The 22,014-nt window shown below is 49.4% G+C and overlaps 1 protein-coding gene across 2 annotated transcripts in view; it reads right to left on the reverse strand.

Moving 5' to 3' along the window:
• POLE (DNA polymerase epsilon, catalytic subunit) overlaps window positions 1-19,963 on the reverse strand; it is a 51,053-nt gene extending 31,090 nt beyond the window's left edge. For both annotated transcript variants that reach the window (XM_041729063.1, XM_041729064.1), the window contains exons 1-22: window positions 19,742-19,963; window positions 16,763-16,904; window positions 16,312-16,392; window positions 15,896-15,940; window positions 15,655-15,747; window positions 15,226-15,380; window positions 14,136-14,277; window positions 13,924-14,004; window positions 13,078-13,185; window positions 12,122-12,232; window positions 11,794-11,879; window positions 11,346-11,465; window positions 9,877-10,009; window positions 9,671-9,784; window positions 9,348-9,560; window positions 9,047-9,154; window positions 5,550-5,678; window positions 5,374-5,476; window positions 5,123-5,269; window positions 4,579-4,724; window positions 1,481-1,629; window positions 160-252 (exon numbers count right to left, since the gene is read on the reverse strand). In XM_041729063.1, the coding sequence (XP_041584997.1) occupies window positions 160-252; window positions 1,481-1,629; window positions 4,579-4,724; window positions 5,123-5,269; window positions 5,374-5,476; window positions 5,550-5,678; window positions 9,047-9,154; window positions 9,348-9,560; window positions 9,671-9,784; window positions 9,877-10,009; window positions 11,346-11,465; window positions 11,794-11,879; window positions 12,122-12,232; window positions 13,078-13,185; window positions 13,924-14,004; window positions 14,136-14,277; window positions 15,226-15,380; window positions 15,655-15,747; window positions 15,896-15,940; window positions 16,312-16,392; window positions 16,763-16,904; window positions 19,742-19,803 (2,561 nt within the window). In that variant the 5' untranslated portion in view covers window positions 19,804-19,963. The remainder of the gene's footprint in view (window positions 1-159; window positions 253-1,480; window positions 1,630-4,578; window positions 4,725-5,122; window positions 5,270-5,373; window positions 5,477-5,549; window positions 5,679-9,046; window positions 9,155-9,347; window positions 9,561-9,670; window positions 9,785-9,876; window positions 10,010-11,345; window positions 11,466-11,793; window positions 11,880-12,121; window positions 12,233-13,077; window positions 13,186-13,923; window positions 14,005-14,135; window positions 14,278-15,225; window positions 15,381-15,654; window positions 15,748-15,895; window positions 15,941-16,311; window positions 16,393-16,762; window positions 16,905-19,741) is intronic.
• Between the last annotated feature and the right edge of the window lie 2,051 nt (window positions 19,964-22,014).

A 22,014-nucleotide genomic window follows, 5' to 3' on the forward strand; every position in this document is an offset into this window, starting at 1 on the left:
CCATGGCCTCCTCCATGTAGGGAGAAACCCAGCATGAAGGCCCTACCTGGCTGGAGACCCATGAAACACAACACTCACCTGCTCACTCCCTATTCCCACTCCTCACCCTTCCTTTCTAGGCTGTTCACTCACAGCGGCTGACCAGAGCACAGCACTCACCCGATCTGCTCAATCAGCTCCCGTGCCTGGGTGATGATGTTAGCCCCTGTGAAGCAGACAATGCCTGCCATCTCCATGGAGTACCAGCGAGCCCTGAGGAAGAGAGTCACAGCCTTGTGGGGGAGGAGGGCTCCCCTCAAAGGGTCATTAGAGGGCAAGAGAAGGACACCTAGCAGGGGATGTCTGAAGCAGGGCAGGAGAACCACAGAAGCACTCACCTCTGTGCTTCCTTCAGGGTGCAGAGCTGGAAGATATAGCAGGCTGCCACAGCACCAGCCCAGAGGTTGTGTGTCCCCATGAGCCCTCTCACCATCCCCAGAACCATCTCTGCCTTCCCCATCTCCCAGACACCATGCTCATCCTCTGACTTCTCAAGGAAAACACAAGCTCACAACAGCCTCAGCTTCCCGCTAGATCTGCCTCACTGCCCCCAAACTAAGTCTCATCTAGAGGTGTCAGGTGACCCAAGGTCCACCCCTCCTGCCCCTGGGGCCTCCACTCTTGCCCTGTTTCTGGCCCCTCCATCTATCATTAAAAAGCAAAAAAAATAGGGAGGCCTGGGAAGCACAGACAGTTAAGCATTCAACTCTTGGTTTTAGCTTAGGTCATGGGATCAAGGCGTGTGTTGGGCTCCACGCTCTGTGAAGAGTCTGCTTGGGATTCTCCCTCCTTCTGCTCCTACCCCCTGCCCTGTACACATGTGAGCACGTGCTCTCTCTCTAGAATAAATCTTAAAAATAAATAAATAAATAAATAAATAAATAAATAAATAAATAAATAAATAAAACAACTTTCCCTCAAACCTAATCCCCAGTGCCCCATATTTTTCCTTCTCCAGAGCCACCATGCTGATCCTCCTCGTGACCCCTACCACAGTGGCCAGGCCTCCACAACCCGCACCCCCCCCTTCCCCCAAGGTCCTTGCGCACCATTCAGGTCCCACCTGGTCCCATGTCCATCAGAAATAGTCCACCTTGGCTCTAAGGCCCCCCATTCCTGGCCATCCTGACTCCTTGAATGACCTCACACCCCTCATTCGTCACGCTGTGCTGCTCAGGGACTGCCTAGAGCCTCGCCACAGCCTCCAAGTGATGACTTTCACTAAGTCAAATAAATATACTGGAATCTACCAAATCACCATCTCTAGCCCAAGACCTGGAGACAACATGTCTGTAGTATGGATCTCCTGGCACCCCACACAGTGTGGCCGTACCCCAGCCCCCCGCCCTAGCCAGATCTCTCCCACCTCCCTCAGAATGAAGCCCACAGGCACCAACTCTCCTAGCCCTCCCTTGACTCATGTCCTCAGGCAGGAGCCTACCCTCTGCGCATGACGTAGCCATAGAAAGAGTTGAGGATGCACTTGTGCGCCAGCTGCAGGGAGTCATACAGGACCTCCATGTTCTTGCAGCGCTTCACTTCGGCCGCATCACCCACCTCCATGGCTGCAGAGAGTTTCTTCTTCCACACCTGAAAACAACAAAAACACTGATGGCCTCCTAGCTTCTTCAGCTCACATTTCACACAAAGGCCCAAAAGTTTAATAGCTTGAAAATTTCAAATCTATAGAAAACTTCAAAAATCAACCGAACTGAAGACAATAGACAATTCCAGAAAAACCACTGCTGACCCTCAGCATTTACTCTATCCCTTTCCTTTCACAGGCACAGCCAGTGCAAAGGTGCAGACATCATGACCTGACCCCCCCTAAAGACTCCAGCACACAATTTGTAAGAATAAAGACATTTTATACAACCACCACGCTATTGCTGCACCTGAAAAATTCAACAAGGGTATGGTACCAACATGTCCCTCCCAGGTCTGCACAACCCACAATCCTGCAGCCAGGCCAGAACCACACACTTGGCCCCATGTGTCCTGAGCCATCAGTAACCTAGTACTGCCCCCGGTGTAAGGCAGACGTCCTGAAATGACTTCTGAACACAAAGGATTGTATCCACATTATGTTTTTATTCTTGTGAGATCAAAGACAGGGAGAAAATACCACGGCAACTCTCTTGGACACTTGGAACAACTTCAGTCTCCTGGGACAGAACCCAGAACCCAACAGTAAACTAGAGAAATTATGAAACCGAAGTCTGAGACCAGCAACAGAGACGGAGGCTTCACACCACCCAAGAGGTATCAGGGTTCCCAACATGTGCTGTTATTCCAATTACTCTGATTTAGTGAAGTCAATAAGCTGAGTTACTGGTCTTCTCCAACAACAGAACTCAGAAACTACTAACAGGCAGAGAGCAAAATGCACAGCAGTAAAGGCAACATCTCAAGATAACAACTGACTCAAGAGGCCATGGGTAGACCAACAGCTGCTCATCAGATCCTGTACCAAGCACTGGAAGACAGACATGATCAAGCTAACAAAGGACCTTGTTCTAAATGGTTGTGATAGAAATGTTCTCTTCACTGTGGTGGTGGTTACACAGCTGTATGTTTTTTGTCAAAGTCCATAGAACTGCCCACATGGAAAGGTGACCAGCATGGGCACTCAGGGGCACCTGAACTCACTCCTGCCCAAGCTGCATGTCTGTCCCTACTTGCTGTCACAGTTGTCAAACATTTGAAGTTTCTCCTGCCCCATAACACCTCACCATCATTCCCCCGGCTAATGCATTTCAATACCGAGAAGCGTGGCAAAAAATAGACAACAAACATCTTGACTGAATGAAAGGCTCTCTGGAATCTGAATCAGATTGGAAGCCACAGATCACGAATGCTGGGCCTGGGGTACCAGACTCTAGCACCACCCAGTGCAGCTGAGGGGGGCACATGGTGACACCTGGCCATCACACCCACAGGCTGCACATCCTGAGATGCTCAGCCTAGAAGACAAGGCCGGAGGACATCCTCAGTGTGTGGATGAGACTCACAGTGGCAGAATAGCTACACCTGCTTCGCTGAGATGAAGCAAGTCTTCGCTAGGAGAAACTGTGGGGTGCATTTCTGTGATGGGACTGGCTTTCTTGAGGCCAAGATGTCTCTGTCTGTATTAACTGGACTTCGGGTAACAAGAGCTACTCAAGAGGCCCCTAGTAAGAGCAACTAACAAAGAGACACAGAGCAGGCCATAAATATTTCACTTCTCACCAGTATGAGAAGGAATTTTTTTTGAAAGTTTGTTATCTATTTAAAAAACAAAATAAGATATTTACTGAATACCTACTTCTTGTCATGTACTTAGTTACATTCTGAAAAATGAAACAAATACACTCACTATACTTTTAGGGCTTATGTGAAGAGAGACAAAGGAATAAGAAACTTAATACCCAATTGAAACAAAATGAGATGATGATACAGCAGTTCTCAAAAGATTAACAACTGAATTACCATAGGACACAGCAATTCCAGTTGGGCAAACCCCTGGAAGAACTGAAAGCAGGGACCTGAAGAGGTATTGCACACCCACGTTCACAGCAGCATCATTCAGACACCAAAACGTGGAAGCCACCCAGCACCCATGGATGAAGGGTGAATACAATGTGGTCCATCCACACAACAGACTGTTGTTCAGCCTCAGAAGGAAGGAACTTCTGACACCTGCCATGACCAGGACGAGCCCTGAAGACATGATGCTGAGTGAGGGAGCTGGTCATCAGCAGACACCACATGACTCCACTGACCTAGAGGCCCCACAGGAGTTAAATTCTGAGACAGGAAGAAGGATGGGCACATCTGTCAGATGAAGGGTTCTGGAGAGGGAGAGGGTGGGGCTGCACAACAGTGTGAATGTCTCTAATGCCACAGAACTGTGCGCTTATTAAATATGTTAAGTTTTATGTCTATTTGACCACACAAAAAAACAGCAAAACAGGTAGTAATAATAAAATGTGATGACAAGAATCTATCAGAGCAGGGGCCTTACGGAGCCTAGTCGTGAAAAGTCTTTCAGGAGAAATAACTCCACCTGCTCAAGTCTAAAATAACAATCTGCGACGATCACTGAGGTGTTGCTATGGACCTTCCTTGATCCTACTGAATGAAACCTGTCAGTAAATTGCCCTCTGCCTCCTCCCATCAGAGGCTGGCAAACTAAAGGGCCACATGGTGGTTACTGTACTCGTGCAGCCTGTTTCTGTGCCAGGGGCTCACCTCCTGCTGCAGGGGAATGCAGCTCAGTTCCAATAAAAGTTTGTTGATAAAAATGGACTACTCAGCTATAGTATGTTGACCCTGGCTCTACATAAATATTTCAAAAGCAGTCATTCAGAACAGTTTCCAGGCCTCAAGTTTTTAATTCTTAAAAGCTAAAAACAACTGTGCACTCGTTACTTTCCAAACCCATGAGAGCCTAGAGGTTGGGAGTCATACATCCTAGGTGGAGAAGTTACAACTGCCCATATGAAAGAGTCTCATCTCAGAAACTAGACTCTGTCCTGACCTCATAAAGGTTAGGCTCACCTTGTGGAGACCTTTGAATTCATAACGCCTGTCTCGGAAGGCGCGCACTGTGTCCACATAGAAAGAGTTCTCCCGCTGGCAGATAGTGGTGAGGCGCTCCTCCACCCTGGTGACGTGTATCTTCTTGTATGCCTTCCGGCAGTAATCTGAGGCCCAGAGAGAGCAGGGGAGCATGAGACTCCACATAGGAGGGAGCCAGGCCTCCTGGACATAGCCAAAGAAAGCTAGGAAGCAACAGACGCCAACAAATGCAGCTTTCTAGGTTAACACAAAGCAGCAGAAAAGTCAGGAAGATACATGCTGGTTTATCCTATCAAGAAAAGGAGAGCCCCAGTGTGACTGGACCAAATTCCTCAAGAGCACAGTAAGGAGAATTCATCATCTGAACACTGACTAAAGAAGAAATAAAGGCTGTAGGAAGAACCCATTCACAGTGATCTCATCTAGTGCAACATCTCCTTTAAGTGACCTCTGGCAGTGATGTACCAACACGACCCAACAAAGGCCCAAGTCAGAGGGGGCACAGCATTTGAAAGTTGCTCACCTGACAGCCTCCGCTTCTCATATTTAGCCTGCTCCTCTCGAGAGAGTTCGTGAAAGGCCCGGGCTGGACCCTCTGCAGTCAAGGGAGGGAACTTCTCTGACTCCAGCTGGTGCTGGATCCGATGGTACTCACTGCGACTGGCTGGCACTAAGAGGGTGACAGAGGAGAGTCCATAACAGGGACCTACGCATCTGGTCCCCACTGAGCCACCCCACCGAGCTACCCCACCCCCGCCCTGGTGTTGCACTCACTGAACTCGCCCCTCCACTGCCAGGCCATCTTTCTCTGGCAGTTGGCCCCAGGCTTATTGAAGTCACAGGCAGCACAGGTAGCCTCATCCACCACGGCAGAGGGCTGCAGGGCAGCAGGGGCATCAGTTAGGGTCTGGGCAGAAAGAGCTCAATGCTGATGTGGGAATCTGTCTTACCTGCAGGCGGTTCGTCAGGATGATGTTAGGGTACATGGCCCCCACATCCAGGTGGTAGATAAGGGGACACTCTATTCTGTTTGGAACATCTTTCAGGGAGGTGAGCTTGGTCTTAATCTGATCACACACCTAGGAGAAAGGACAAAGGAGTGGCACCCAAGGCAAAAACTTGAGATTGTATGGTCATTGTATGGTCAGTTACAAAGAAAGCACCGTAGGTCCCAGAAGGACAGTAAACAATGGCCATCAACACCAGGGCCTGGATGTACAGGACCCTTGCAAGAAAAGACAGAGCCCTAAGGAGGACAGCATCTCGGGGAGCAGAAGCCTCTGCCCTAGAGGACCTTCAGTGTTGGGAGAAAACTGTGAAAGACAGTAGTAGCCTTGCACGGCAGGGCCGTCCACCAGTGAGGATAAGACCCGGCTAGAATATCAATAGCACTCTTCTTGGGTGCCCTGCATGGTGGGCACACCCCTCCCTCAGCAACCCCTCACCTGATAGATGAGAAGTCACAAGAGATTAGCAGGGGCTCAAGCATAGGCCCCCTTAGCCCAAATGCTATGCTCTGATCCTCGGTGCTAGATGGTCTCCAGCATTTCTTTATAAACCAGAAAATGAGCAGTTAGCTTAAAAAGCCCTCCTGATCCCAAATACCCAGGTATCCTGCATGAAATATGAGAACCCTGTAAATGTAGAAGTTAGCTTCTAAGTTACCCACAGAGGGCAAAAGCAAAGAGTAGACTCAAAACCAGAGCAGTGAGCTAATTTGGTTATGCCCTGGCAGACACCAGGCTGTGTCAGGGTCCCCAGGACCACGCCATAGTGCAGTGACTCACAGTGAAAGGACATAGAACTCAACCAGCCAAGGGAAAAGGCACATGGGGCAGAGTCAGGAAGTTAGGCTTGAGCTGGGATGAGCTTAATGCTCCCAGCATCAAACTAGGACAACATATGCCAAGTGCCTTGGTGCAGGGAGACTCACAGGCCCAGGGCTCACGGTCCCTACTGGGGCTGGTCAGGTAGGGTCCTCTGCTTGCACACACACTGCTGACTCTGAGAAAGAAAGCGGATGCTCGGCATGAACGGTGTTTGCATATGTGAGTAAAGTTCACGCAGCACTCCTGTCCAAGGAAGTTGAGGACCCCTGAACCCCAAGTCCCAGCCTCACACACAAGCCTTCCCAAGGCTGGCCGTTTCAGCCCTCAGTGTGAGTGCTCCCACATATTTCCCATTCCTCCTTGGCAAGCGGCAACCTGCACACAACAGGGAGACGAAACAGAACCCCAAATAAAGGCCAGATCCTCAAAGGCCACCTCTGTGAAAGGATAAACTAGAGAAGTCTGCTCAGTAGAATCACATCTCTTCTGGGTTCCTGGAGAAAGTCTTCCTGAGCACCTGGTAACCACAGGCTGGTCCCTCCAACAAGTGTGTGGTTGACATTATACTCTCCACTTGGTCTAGGAACCCTCCAGCCATGGATCCACATAAGAAGGGACTCCAGGCCAGAAACAACATCAAAGAACCTGACAGCTCCTTATAGTCTCAGCCTGAGACTCTCTGCTGAATATAAATTCACATTCCAAATCTCAGAGAGAAGAATACCCCATGACCAAGAGCATACCCAGTGGGAGGAAGCCCTGAGAATCTGAGAATAAATCTAAATGTGGGAAAATGAGCACAATTAAAAACACTGAAGACTAAAACTCTAAAACAAAGGAAGAGAAAGAGTCCATTAAAAAAAAAAAAAAAAGATGAAGCACATCAGAAAAGAACAGAGCCTCCAGAAACAAAAATATTGTCCTAAAAAATAAAGTATGGCTTCTGATGAACAGATATTTTTATCCACTCCCCAAAACATAACATCTACTTAAATCAGAGCATTAACATGCACTTATCTGGTAAATTCATTCTGCACCAAATGTACACAACACCAAGGAATGCAATCCCCACGTTTGAGAACTAGTATATTCACAGGTTAATCTAATAATGTGGCAAACTTCTGTAAAGGACCAGATAATAAATACTTTAGGTTTTGTGGCCACACATTCTGTCACATACTCTTTTTTTCATAACATTTTAAAAACGTGAAAACCATTCTTAGCTTGGTGGCTACATGGGTCTCACAGGCTATCATCTGCCCACTTCTGTTTTAGACCGTTTTGAGTAAACTGGAAAACATCTAAATAGACACAAGATTAACCAGGAAAGTGGCTATATGTTACAGTTGGCAGTCATGTGAGAGATATCACTTGAACACAAAAATGCCCTTAGAATTAAAAGACTCCTTAAAACCCTTCCTCCAAAGCAGTCAAGATAAAAAACACACCAAAAATCATAAAAAACCGTAACTAAAAAAGTAAAATCTATCCTATAGATTGGGAAATGCCAGAAGCATCAATACCTTCTGTTTCTTACTAAATTCTCAGCTAATGAATCTTTAGGAAAACAGACACTCCATCCTTCTTTATCCTGAGTCATGTTCTGAAATGCTACCCGGGAGGCAAAGTTCCCAGAGGATGAGCCCTACGCTGCTGAGACCCCTAGCTGGCGCCTCCTGTCAACATCCTGGAGCTGGGATGGTCCCTCAGAAATGTGATGAGCCTGTTGTCTTTTCCCTAAAAACCCTGGGCTGCCCTTTAGATCACTGTGGAGACAGCCCCCTGCTGGGCTTCCCCAGGCGTCGGGAGGCCTCTGCCCAGCACACCATGGTCTCACTCATACTGCCACTTCTTCAACTTGAAAGTAGTATCTGTTCCTTCTGGGTGCTAACTCAGGCTAGACGCTCTTCACATATTGTCCCTTAAGAGTTCCTGAAGCAAATGTCAACTGGAGCTGACAACCGCTGCATAGCACTTCAGTTTCCAGAGTACGCAAACTGACTTGAGTTCTGCCTATTAGAATGTTTCCTGAAATTAATCCTAAAACTGGTAAAAATTCCAAACCACTAGTCTCTCAGTACACCCCAGTGCTGAGCAGTGCTCAGCAGAGGCACCTGAGAAGTGCCGTGTCTGAAGACCAGGACTGGTAAGCTGGGAGGTACCTGGGGTCTCCAGGCTTGGGGCACGTTGTAAATGGTGCTGTTATTTGATAGGTGTTAAGGTCACTATATTATACTCCATCACTCGTAGGAACTGACTCTCAGCACTTTTAAAGTCTCTTTAACAAAAAATAAAAACCAATGGCTCCTCATTGCCTATAGAATAGTCCAAATGAACTGAGCAGGAGAGCCAGCACTCACCTCTGCCCTACATCCACCCACCATGATGTTCCAAGAGCCAGCCCAAGAACCCCATCTCCCTGTAAAACTCTCCTACGTCTCCAAGTTGGGTCATTCACTGTGATCACAACACTGTCCTGCCCCCCACAGCCAGACCAGAAGAGACCCTGTGTCGTCTGTGTCAGGGCCCAGGAGGTACGTGACAAACACGCTACTGAAAGAAGCCAGTCTACAGGCAGGGCAGGCAAAGACTATTTCCCCTGGCCGGTGGAACATTACCTCTTGGAAGTTGGTGACATGCTCCATGGGCACCTTCTCCTCTTCCTCGATGGCATGGCGCATGGTCTTCTCCACCCTCTGCAGCAGGAAGTCAAAGGCAGCAGGATTCTAGCACAAATGACCAAGAGAGGACAGGAATGAGATGGGAAGTGCCCTTGCCCCAGCCAATCTGCCTCAGGTGGGACACTGCAGAGAATGCTCCAGAGGAGCCAAGTCCAGGGCAGGCCAGACGAAGGAGGCCTGGGGAGGAATCCACAGGGCAAAAAAAGGGTGAGGCCAGGAAGACCAGAGAGAGGCTCACCATCCTGAACCGGCAGGGGATGTCACTGCGAAAGACGCCTGACTCAAGGGCCTCCACATGGCCACCCACATAGGTCTCGGCATCCAGCACGTGGCCATCATCCGTCAGCTTGTTGAACTCCTGCTCCTGCTTATTGGGGAAGATGATGTTGGCGTGGAAGGCCTGCACCATCAGCAAGGCCTCACAGAGCGTCCCAGAGCCCTTCCGCAGCACCTGTGGGGGAGACACCAGGCCTCAATCACATGTCAAAATCCCACAGCCACATCCACATCAGCTGCTGGGCCCGGCTCCACTGCGCACATGGGGTCAGGAGAGGCACTGACCTCATCAGGCTCCATGGGGATAATGGTGCAAAGGGCGAATATAAAGGGGTGGACGTATTTCATGTACAGGTAGTACGTGGCCACTGCATCTGACACGGAGTATGTGGCCAGAGTCTGAGGAGAAAACATTAGAGAGTAAGAGCAACGAGGAGCCAAGCAGGCACAACATCAAAGCTAAAAGTGACATGGTGAGGAAATGCACGTGCCTGGGGCTGCTCGGTGGCCATCCGGCACATGTCCTCAGGGTCCAGCTCCACTGGGTCGTAGCCTAGCTTGGCTTTGGCAGCTGCCTTGAGGTTGTGGCTGCCCACAGGAAGGTAACTGTCCCTCTTTACCCATCTGGGAACGAGACCAAAGGTCAAAGATGAGTCCAAGATAAAGACCGAGAACCATGAGAGATGGCAAAGCTGCATATACCCCAGAAAGATGCAGTTCTAACAGGCACCCCAAAGATCTCCACTGAGACCCCACACAGTGCAGGCCCTGGCCTCCCATGAAGCCTTTCCCCCAGATCCAGCTGGCTTCACCCATGTGCCCACAAACACGAGGACATGCCAGGGCCAGTCCTCTGAGCCCCATGGCTTCCCTTTCTCCCTCATGGAGAAATATAAAGATGAGCAAGTGGGAACCCATAACCTCCAGCCTCCCTCAACCTCTCCAGGTTCTCCTGTGGGTGCTGCTAGTCTGCTGTGCTCTTCCCCGCCCCCAGGCCCTAGTTTTAAACTCCTGTTCTCTCCTCACACAATCCCTTCAGCGTGGAAACAGGAAGCCACCCTACACCCCTCACCCTGTGCCCATTTCCACATCCTCCCCATGGCTCAGCCCACGACTGACACAGCTAGGTCTCTAGCACTCACAGCTGTCTCTTGATTGCATCGAGTCTCACCTCCTTGGCCTCCACACTCTTGCCATCCTTGTCTCCAGAAATGCCCCCTGGGGCCTCCCAGTATTGCCACCTCCTCTAAGAGCCCCCAACCATCCTTTTACGACCTTTCCTCAGAGACCGCTGATTACCGTGCCCCATGGGAATGGGGTTCCCAGGCCTGCTTACACCTAGAACCTACGTGCTCCTTGCCCAGAAGCCCACCGCAAACCCTGAGGACCACAGGCCCCCGGCCCCAAGTCCATCCTTCTTCACTCCTATCCTAATTATGATTTGGCCTGCCCCTTCCAACCCATGCACGGTAATGCCAAGGCTACAGAGGAAAGAGATAAAACTTTAAGTGTGTCAATGGTTCCCCAAAATTCACCTCCCCACAGGGGACAGGGGCCCACAAGACCTCCTTTCCCTTCAGCCTTCCCTCTCAACACCCTGAGCCCCGTCAAATGCCTATCTCCAGTGTGGACATCCTTGGGAGCTGCGCCCCCACCTTTGTGGGGGGCTTTCACAGCATCAAGACCTTACTCTACTTGGCCATCTTTCTGTTCTGGCTTCCCTAGCAGGTCCAATGCTAACATGTTTGCTGGCAGAAGGAATAAGAGCACATGATGAAGACAGCACATTCCTGGACCTAGCCAGAGCCCCAGCCACTGTCCTCGAAGGTGATGGCTGCTGCTTCTCAGAAGGCCCCTTCCTCAAAGGGAGGTGGACAGGACCCAGTAGTGCAAGAAAGGAGCTTTGGATGCCAGTCACAGAAGGCCCTCCTAAGATAGTGCGATGAGCTGCCGGGCCTACCTGAGACAGTCCATGTGGATGCACTGGGATGCCTTGTACTCTCCCTGACTGTCCTTCTGGAACCCGATCTCCTGGTACATGCTTAGTCCGTGGACTGCTGCTCTGGCCTCCACAAACGGCCTAGGGATAAGGGCAGACCGACAAGCACATGGGCAGTTATCCTTTAGTCCCTCAGAGACAAGAAGATTGCGCCTAGCATACCCCCAAGCAAAGCCAGGAACCCCCACACTTCTCAAAATACAAGGAGCCTCTTCGGCCACCAAGTGGCATTCCTCCTATCCCTCCCTTCTCTCCCAAACACTTTCCTTCCATCTCAACCACTTGTAAGTAAGTGTACAGTTCGGCAGCAGTAAGCGGTATATTCACACTGGTAAGCATATTCACACCACTGTGCAACATCCCCTCCCAAACGCATTTTAGTTACTCACAAAGAAGACATCAGACTTACCAGTCAAAAAAGTCCCCATTGTAGGTGACCATGATGGTGGGTTTCATCTCCTGGACATGTTCAAACCATCTCTGGATTAGATGAACCTGAATTCAATGATTCTTAGCTGTCAGAGAATTTCTGTTTCTCTTTGAGCTATTTCCAAGCACCCCTCCCCAAGTTTAGGAAAAGCAGGGACCTCATGTCACTATTTTCACACTCGCCCTGTGCCACCAATGTGAATGAGGACCACACCACTCAATATCCAGTCCAGCACACTGCTGGGTTGTGCCTCCTCCTCCCATTTCACCCCAAATACTAGGCAGTCTCCCAAGGAATACCTCTTTACCTCGTCAGGTTCATTAAAGACACAAAAAGGTCCTTCATACTCTGGCTTGGGGGTGAACTCGAAATCTTCGACATCTTCTGAAACGATCTCCCTGTTGGTGATGAGGTAGCCCTAGAAAGTGCGTGCGCCAGTCAGCGCGAGTTAGGACACACAAAGCCAAAACACTCCACTTTTGGCGCAGAAGACCCTACTATAGGAATCTGCAGCAATGGGAAGGCCCCCAGTTCTCCCAAGAAGAGCACCAAGTGTCTCAAATTTTTATTGGAAGGAAAGAGTATGGCTTGTTTGTTCACTTTCCTGAACTCAACTCACTAATTTTTCACCACACACACACACACACACACACACACACGTATTGTTATTTTATTTTATTTTATTTTATTTTATTTTTTTATTTTATTATTTTATTTTATTTTATTTATTTTATTATTTTATTTATTTATATTTTTATTTTATTTATTTATTTTATTTTATTTATTTTATATTTTTATTTTATTTATTTATTTTATTTTATTTTATTTTATTTTATTATTTTATTTTATTTATTTTATTTATTTTATTTTATTTTATTTTATTTTATTTTATTTTATTTTATTTTATTTTATTTTATTTTATTTTATTTTATTTATTTATTTTATTTTATTTTATTTTATTTTATTTTATTTTATTTTATTTTATTTTATTTTATTTTATGAGAGAGAGAGAGAGAGAGAGAGGGAATGCACGAGAGAGAGGCAGGCAGAGGGAGAAGCCGGCTCCATGCAGGGAGCCAGACGTGAGACTCCATCCCAGGTCTCCAGGATCACAACCTGGGCTGAAGGTGGCGCTAAACCGCTGAGCCACCCAGGCTGCCTTCGCCCAAAATATATTAACCACAGTGTGGATACTGCTCTGGTTTAGGGACCAGACAAGGTTCCTGCTCCTAGGAAGCTTAAATCCCAAAAGATACCACTTACCTGACCATCAATCATGTAGGAAATCATCATAATCTGGTCAGTCTCAGCATCAGGAAACTTGAGAGGCAGTTTGGTTGTCTCAATGTCAAATGCCAAAACCACAGGGTCCTGCAGGGATGAGATGTCTTGTTAAGCTGGACATAAACCAATCCGAGCTCCAGAGACCCCAATGGTCTTCTCAACACCCACCCCTCCACCTCCAGCTGCTAAAAGCAAGAGTTGAGCTGCCACAGGGAGAGGTTCCAAAAGAAGTGAGACAGGCTTTTGGGGGCTGACTGACCTATATCAAGAATTCTATGATTCACTGATGGTTATGAAAACTTAAACATATATGAGAGGTTGGAGCATGATAGGAAAATCCTAGAATTACAGAATACTTGAGTCTCGATGTGCACGCAAATGCATGACCTCAATTTGACCTTTATGATAATCCAGATAGGAGATGGTGGTAGAAATGCTTTCTCATTCTGGAAATGAGAAAACAGAGTACAGACTTGCCCAAGAACATAAAGCCATCCTGAATCAAGGTCTGCCAGTTATAAATTCATTTTTCACCACAACACTTCACCATCAACCACTCAAAATGAAAGTCAGAGCTTTCCCTCAAATGTTCAGATCCAGCTCAGTTCAAACACAGACATCATATGGTGATACATAAGCACAGAATGAAATTATACTCGGTCAGAAACTGACCACCCCCCCAAAAAAATATTTTTCTGCAACTTTTTAAAGTATTTGAGGAAAAAGAAAAACAAGTCTGAATCAAATTCATCCTTCAGCACCAAATGAGATCTCTCCAGAAATAAGTGGAAAAGTCAGGATGGAGGAAATGCAAGCAGTGCTCACAGGTCGTTCAACAAGGTCATCTCGGCGGGTGATTTCCACAGGAAAGGCACTTCCTCGGTATCTGATGTTGTACCAATGAGCCTGCAGGACACGCAGCACGTTAATAAAGAGCTCTGCATCTGTCCTGGGAGGTGTGTTTCTCTACAGATTTATCCTTTCAGGGTCACCTCCTGACTGTCCATCCGGCTGCCCAAAAGTAATGGCCCACTCACCACATGGATCTTCAGGTCAATGGAGAGGCGGATGTGGTAGGGCACATCATACTCTCGCATGTCCACAATATTGTCCAACTGGTCAGTGACCTTCTTAGAGGCTTCCTCTTCATCAATAACCACACTGCCCCCTTGCAGAACGCTGCAAAACAATGAGAGGCCAGCTTATTCAACTATACCCTACTAGGGGTCAAAAAAGAGGGAAGACCAGAATCTATGTGGAATAAACACAGAAAGTAAATCAAGGTGGCAGAGATGACCAAAGAGGCTCTTCTTAGAGAATGGCCTTGGATGACATCCTCCCACAAGCAGCAGGCCATACAGAGGAAATTCTATGCACACTTAGGACATGTGTCTTATAAAATGTAAGTCAAAATTTTTAAAAATTGGGGTGCTTAGGTGGCTCAGTGGATTAAGTGTCTGCCTTCAGCTCAGGTCATAATTCCAGAGTCCTGGGATCAGGCCTTACATCAGGCTCTCTACTCAGCGGTGAGTCAGCTTGGGATTCTCTCTCTCCCTCTGCCTCTCCCCAGGCTCACACTAGCTCTTGCTCGCTCTCTCAAATAAATAAATCTTAAAAAGGAAAAAAGAAAAAAAGTAGTGTCACTGGGAATCCAAAATGTCCTTACTATCACAGCCAGAAATCCACCCCTATGTAAGAAAAGAGGCACAGCTAAAACTACAACCCAGGAAATCATTTAACACAAATGCAACACATAAACTCTACCTAGGCTGGGGCACCTAGGTGGCTAGGTTAAGCGTCTGACTCTTGATTTTGGCTCAGGTCATGACCTCAAGATGCAGAAATTAAGTCCCCTACCTGGCTCTGTGCTAGATGTGGAACCTCCTTAGTATTCTCTCTCTTCCTCTCCCTCTTTCCCTCCCATTGCTCCCTTGCTCTCATAAATAATTTTAATTTATTTTAAAAAAAGAAATTCCACCTAATTGCTTGCAAGTGTATCCACACTGAACAGAGCCTTAAGGCTAACTTCATTGCTGAGCATTCCTGCTTCCTATTCATCTTGTCAACCTATGAAAAATGGGAAAACAGTCCTGTGGACTGCCTAGCTGCTCTGCTTACAAGGCTTACCTGGACAGCATAGCTGTGTAGGCATCACCAGCATGACCCTGCTCCCGGTTCTTCTTCACAGCAGGGGAGACATCCTTCCTCACTCTAACAAGATCCTCCACAGTGTGGAAGGACAGCTTAATGTAATTTCGCTTCAAACCCACCAAGTGATTTGGCTACAAAGTGATGAGATTGTGTTCATGAGTTGAAGAGAAAAAGGACTTTATTTGGGGTAAAAAAAATAAAGGGAGAACGACTCAAAAGTAAATACACAAGTAGAAGAGTTGGCAAGTCCAAAGCATCTTGTCCAACTCTATACCACTAGAGTTCTCTAAGAAGACATATAGACAGTCACATCGCATAGGTGCTCAACTTGGCTTCTTCCCATCCCACCCCAGGAGCAGGGTAGACCCAGCCTCATTTACCCTGGAAGGTCCAGGTGATACTCACCAAGTCTAGATCCTCTTTGGGGACAGTCTCTATTTTAGCAATTTTACCCTGAAACTTCCTGGAGAGAAAAGATGAAACTTCTCGTTCACAACCCTAAATCAAGATCAGAATGAAAGACTTCCTATTAGTAAAAACTATTGTTTTCCTTGTACGTTCCTCTAGAGGCCTCTTTCAGTTCTGAAGCCCCCCTATAAAATGAGGCACAGGTCATGTGACTTAATTCTATGGACGACAGACTTACCTTTCTGGCTGCAATGTAGAAATACGGCTCGTAGGGCAAGGCCACCTGCAAGAGCCACCAACCCATTCAGGGGCAATAAGAAAGAAAAAAAGGGAGAAAAGTGAAGACAGGCTATTTGCAGTTATACCCACAAGCAGCCAAGATCCGACATGTCCTTGACTTTGACATCTTTTACCAGATGACACAGTCAGGAATTAGGACCTGCACATATGGCAGGAGCGAAAGTCTGAGACAAACAAAATCTCTGTCTTTCCATGTGGCTTCAAGGGGTCCATGTCCCTGACATGCTTCAAGCAGCTGAACACTAGAAGCCTCCCAACCCCTCTCCTCCCAGATAAATGAACACCTGCCATATTGGACCCCACCTATACCTCATCACTGAGTGGGTCTTAGCTGCCTGGGGTTAAGGAGCTTACCTTAAATCTGCTCCCATCATCTTGAATAAAGTAGTAATCTACTGCGCTGACTAAGCGTTTGTCTTCATCTAAAATCTCAGTCTATGAGAGAATGAGTCAACACAGGCACAGGTTATCCTCTATGTAGTACAAGAACCCTCTTGCTCCTACTCTTTGGGAAACTGAGCACAAAAACAAAACCCTTCTCCACCCCCACATAAACACTACCAACCCTACTCACAAGAACCATACCACATCTTCCAAATGAGGATTTCTCTCAATCTCTCCCTCATCTTTGAAAATTTTCTATAGGTTAACAGGGACACCCCTCAGTTTTGTATTCCCAGTAACCTCTATACAGCCCAGTGACATTAAATAAGGAGGAGAGCTACAAACAATCCCATCTCCAGCTGCACTACCCACTCTTCAAAGGCCTAAGCCACAAGGAGAGTGCAACTGCCCAGGTGCTTACAGGGTGCATGTTGATGAGCCAGCCCGTCTTCTCCCCAGACTCCTTGAGTCTCTCAAAACCAAACCGCAGATCCATCTTATCTGTCCACTGACTGCGCTCCAGGCGCTTAAGTGCTGAGACAGAAGAGGAGAGGCCATCATCCCTGAATGAAAGGAGAAAGGAAATTGTCTTCACTGATCATGACACTATTCCCACAACCCTCAGTTCACCCAGTGTAAGCATTTTCGATGCCACATAGTAGATGCCTCCCTGAAAAGCCTTGGCCAAACAGTTCATTAAAATAACAGAAGTTGCAGGAACCATGACTGGGGCAGGAGCCTCAAAACCTATTCAACTCTGTAACCAGAACACTAATAAAAATAACCATCATGGCAAGCCACTGCTGCCTTATATTAAAATGCCCAGGAGCACCCCACGGGCTTAGTCGGCTAAGTGCCTGACTCTTAGCCTGACTCTTGTTTCTGACTCTTTCAGCTCAGGTCACGATCTCAGGGTCATGGGACTGAGCCCCACACTGGGCTCCACACGGGGCTCCACACTGGGCATGGAGCCTGCTTAAGATTCTCTCTCTGGGGTTCCGTGGGTGGCTCAGTCATTTAACTGTCTGTCTTCAGCTCAGGTCGTGACCCCAGGGTCCTGGGATCAAGTCCCACATCCGCTCCCTGCTCAGCAGGGAGTCTGCTTCTTCCTCTGCCTAGCACTCTGCCTCCTTAACCTTTCTCTTTGTCAAATAAATAAATAAAATCTGGGGCAGCCCGGGTGGCTCAGTGCTTTAGCGCTGCCTTCAGTCCAGGGGTGTGATCCTGGAGACCCAGGATTGAGTCCCACAGCGGGCTCCCTGCATGGAGCCTGCTTCTCCCTATGCCTGTGTCTCTGCCTCTCTCTCTCTGTGTCTCTCATGAATAAATAAAATCTTAAAACAAAACAACAACAACAACAACAACAAAAAACTCTTTCTCTGCCCCCCTCCTGGGCATTTGCCCCAGAGGAATGAAAACTCATTGATACAAATACTGATGTGTGAACATTCATTCCACTTCATTATAACCAAAGTGTGAAAACAACCCAGATAGCCCTTAACAGGTGAATAATTAACCTATGTTATATCCATCCCATGGAATACTATCCATCAATAAAACAGAAGAAACTGAACTGATTCATGCAATGACTTGGATGGATCTCAAGGGAATTATGCTGAGTGAAAAAAGCCAACCTCCCAAAATTAAACACTTTTAATCCAACTTAAGTAGAATTCTTGAAAGAAAATTAGAGGTGGAGAAGATTAGTGGCTGCCATGGATGAGGAAGAGGGAGGAATGAAGGTGGACATGGCTACAAAAGGGTTATTCTGTGTCTTGATTATGGGCAGGGTCACAAACACACAACGTGTACAGAACTAAATACACACATAATACGGAACGGGGGTCCATTCAGTGTATGAGCATCAATTTCCTGGTTGTGACCTTGTGATCTAGTCAACTACATTACCACTGGGAGAAACTGGCTAATGGGTGCATGGGATCTGTGTAATTTCTTACAACTGCGTAAGAATCTACACCTAACTCAAAGAAATGGTTTCTTTGTATTTTTATTTATTTCTAAAGTGACAGCGTTCAAATTTATTATTAGTTTGTTTCTTGGTAAAATAAAAGTAACATATCTACCATAGGAGGTTTTGATGCATATTGTAAGAAACAATGAAAACTGCAACGTTGGCAGCAGGGTACTAAAAAAAGCAAGAATCTTGATGACCAATTTGGACTGGATTCTAGTTTTGCCAAAAAAACGAGCAGTGACAAGTCATATGCATATGATAGGATTCTTTGCTCACATTGGACACTCAACAAACAGCATTTGTGACACTTATTAAAGATCAACACGAGGTAAGAATATGTGTACTTTCTGTTGTCTACAGGTGAACTTCTACAACCAAGACATTATCTGAAAGACACTACGTGACCGACCTGATCGGTTCACTTGTTTCTATTCACAAAGCCTGCGAGGCGGGCGGTGGGGCTGCGGAGCGCTCACTGACCCCAGTCCAGGCCCCTGTGGGGCACAAAACACTCGGTCCCCTCACAGCCCCCCCGCACCCCTCCCGGTCCCCTCACAGCCCCCCCCCACACCCCTCCCGGCCCCCTCACAGACCCCCCCCCCGCACACCCCTCCCGGTCCCCTCACAGCCACCCCCCCCCCCGCACACACTCCAGGTCCCCTCACAGCACCCCCCCCCCCGCACACACTCCAGGTCCCCTCACAGCACCCCCCATACCCCTCCAGGTCCCCTCACAGCCCCCCCCACACCCCTCCAGGTTCCCTCACAGCCCCCTCCGCACACCCCTCCCGGTCCCCTCACAGCCCCCCCCCCGCACACCCCTCCCGGTCCCCTCACAGCCCCCCCCACACCCCTCCAGGTCCCCTCACAGCCCCCCCCACACCCCTCCCGGTCCCCTCACAGCTCCCCCGCCCACACACACCGCCCAGGTCCCCTCACAGCCCCCCCGACACCCCTCCCGGTCCCCTCCCCCGCACACCCCTCCCGGTCCCCTCACAGCCCCCCCCACACCCCTCCCGGTCCCCTCACAGCCCCCCCCACACCCCTCCCGGTCCCCTCACAGCCCCCCCACACCCCTCCCGGTCCCCCCACAGCCCCCCCCACACCCCTCCCGGTCCCCTCACAGCTCCACGGCGCCCCGCAGCCAGCCGGGAGAGCGGTGAGGGAGAAGTGTTCGCACGCGCCTTGACCCAGCGGGGTCGCGCTCCCCGGCCCGGCTCTGCAAACCACGGGAGGCCGCCGTACATGCTCCGCCCGGAGTCGCCGCCAGCGCTCGGTCCGCGGGACCCAGCGCTAGCCCGGGAGGAACGCGCCGCTCGGAGCCGCCTGCCGAAAACCGCCGCGGCTACGCGCTAGGCGCTCCGCAGAGGCCCGCCCGCCCGCCCGCGCGCCCCTCTCTCCCGCCGCCCTCCCCGCGCCCCTCACCGGCTGGCCTCGCCGTCCGGGCCCGGCTCCGCGCGACGCCGGCCGCTGTTCCTCCAAACCATCGCGCCGCGCCGACACCGCCGGGCTCTCCCGGAGAAATTTGGCGCGTCCCACCAGGCCTCGCGAGAGACCGGAAGCGCCTGCCGCCCAATCGGCAAGCTCGCCGCCCCCGCCCCCCGCGAACTCCCGGAGCCGCGGCGGGGACCGGGGGGGGCGGGGGCGGGGGCGGGGAAACGCGGCCGGACAGGGACTCCGGGCAAAGTGTGAGGACGCGCCCGGCGCGTACGGCGGGGCGGCCCGGGGGCGGAGCTGCGGGACGCGGCGGGGCGGGAAATGTGAGGCGGTCCCCGCGGCCCGGCTGGCGTGAGGCGGGGTCGGGGTCGGGGTCGGGCGGCGGCGGGGGAGCGGGAGGCGATGGCGCCGGCGGCGTCCAGGCTGCGGGCGGGCGCCGGGCTTCGGGCGCTGCTGCAGCGGGCGCTCGCCCAGTACTTGCGCCTCCTGCGGCTCTACCCAGTGCTCACCAAGGCGGCCACCAGGTCGGCAGGAGCGGCCGCGGCGGCGGGCGGGCGGGGAGCTCCTCGCGGGCGGGTTCTGAACGGTGGTCCCGGGTCGCCCGGTGCCCGCCTGCGCCCTCCCCGGCCGGCGGCCTGTGTGCACCTGCGTGGTCTTAGCGGCTTGGAATTTGGGAGGAAGGTGCCCGAAGGCCCCGGGTCGGCTGCCGCGTTGCACCCTCTGAATCGGGTTCTGACGTTTTATGGGACGTCGCTCTGCCTCGTTAGCTTAATTAGCTAATTTTATAAGTTCGTCCCTTTTTATTAAATGCAGCCTTTATAAATACGTACGGCATGTCCCCGGTGTGCCAGCATCAGCAGCAAATAAGTGAAGGAAGGTCCCTGCCCTCAGCGGACCTTCTATTCTATTGAAAAAGTAGAGAAAAGCCAGATAAACAGATCGCACAGGTAAGCGGTCGGTAGGTTTTTATCTGAGGGGGCAGCATTTGAACCAAGACCTGAAGGAAGGGAACAGGCTCCCTGGACAGAGGGTGCCAAGTGCAAAGGCCTCAGGGAGGAGCAAGCCAGTAATGGAGCAGTGGACAGGACGTCTGCGTTGCTGCAGAAAATTAACAGTGAGGCAGGAAGCAGATCAAAAAGGTCCTTATCCGCCATACAAAGAACTTTGGAGTCTTTAAGTGCCCAGGGCTTACCAGAAGGTAGCTATAGACCGAACCTTGGAGTACCTGGGCCCGTCCCCACCGTTCTACTGAAACTCTTACTGTGGTAATTGGAGGTTTACATTCAGTTGTAGGAAATAATACAGGGAGGTTGCTTGTACACTTTGCCCACTTTCCCCCATTGGTAACACTTTGTAACACTGTGGTACAATATCACGTGCAGGTCACTGGCATGGGCACAGTCCACAGGGTAAGGGTGCGTGTGTGTAAAGCTCTACAGTCTCCACCTTTAGATGTAGGGACCTTACACTGGGGCTGTTTTAAAAAGGACTCATCTCCGGGGGTGGGGGGGGGGAGCGGGGGACCCAGGATTGAGTCCCACAGCGGGCTCCCTGCATGGAGCCTGCTTCTCCCTATGCCTGTGTCTCTGCCTCTCTCTCTCTGTGTCTCTCATGAATAAATAAAATCTTAAAACAAAACAACAACAACAACAAAAAACTCTTTCTCTGCCCCCCTCCTGGGCATTTGCCCCAGAGGAATGAAAACTCATTGATACAAATACTGATGTGTGAACATTCATTCCACTTCATTATAACCAAAGTGTGAAAACAAACCCAGATAGCCCTTAACAGGTGAATGATTAACCTATGTTATATCCATCCCATGGAATACTATCCATCAATAAAACAGAAGAAACTGAACTGATTCATGCAATGACTTGGATGGATCTCAAGGGAATTATGCTGAGTGAAAAAAGCCAACCTCCCAAAATTAAACACTTTTAATCCAACTTAAGTAGAATTCTTGAAAGAAAATTAGAGGTGGAGAAGATTAGTGGCTGCCATGGATGAGGAAGAGGGAGGAATGAAGGTGGACATGGCTACAAAAGGGTTATTCTGTGTCTTGATTATGGGCAGGGTCACAAACACACAACGTGTACAGAACTAAATACACACATAATACGGAACGGGGGTCCATTCAGTGTATGAGCATCAATTTCCTGGTTGTGACCTTGTGATCTAGTCAACTACATTACCACTGGGAGAAACTGGCTAATGGGTGCATGGGATCTGTGTAATTTCTTACAACTGCGTAAGAATCT

The sequence above is a fragment of the Vulpes lagopus genome, chromosome 14 (genome assembly GCF_018345385.1).
Source record: "Vulpes lagopus strain Blue_001 chromosome 14, ASM1834538v1, whole genome shotgun sequence".
Lineage (NCBI taxonomy): Eukaryota > Metazoa > Chordata > Mammalia > Carnivora > Canidae > Vulpes > Vulpes lagopus.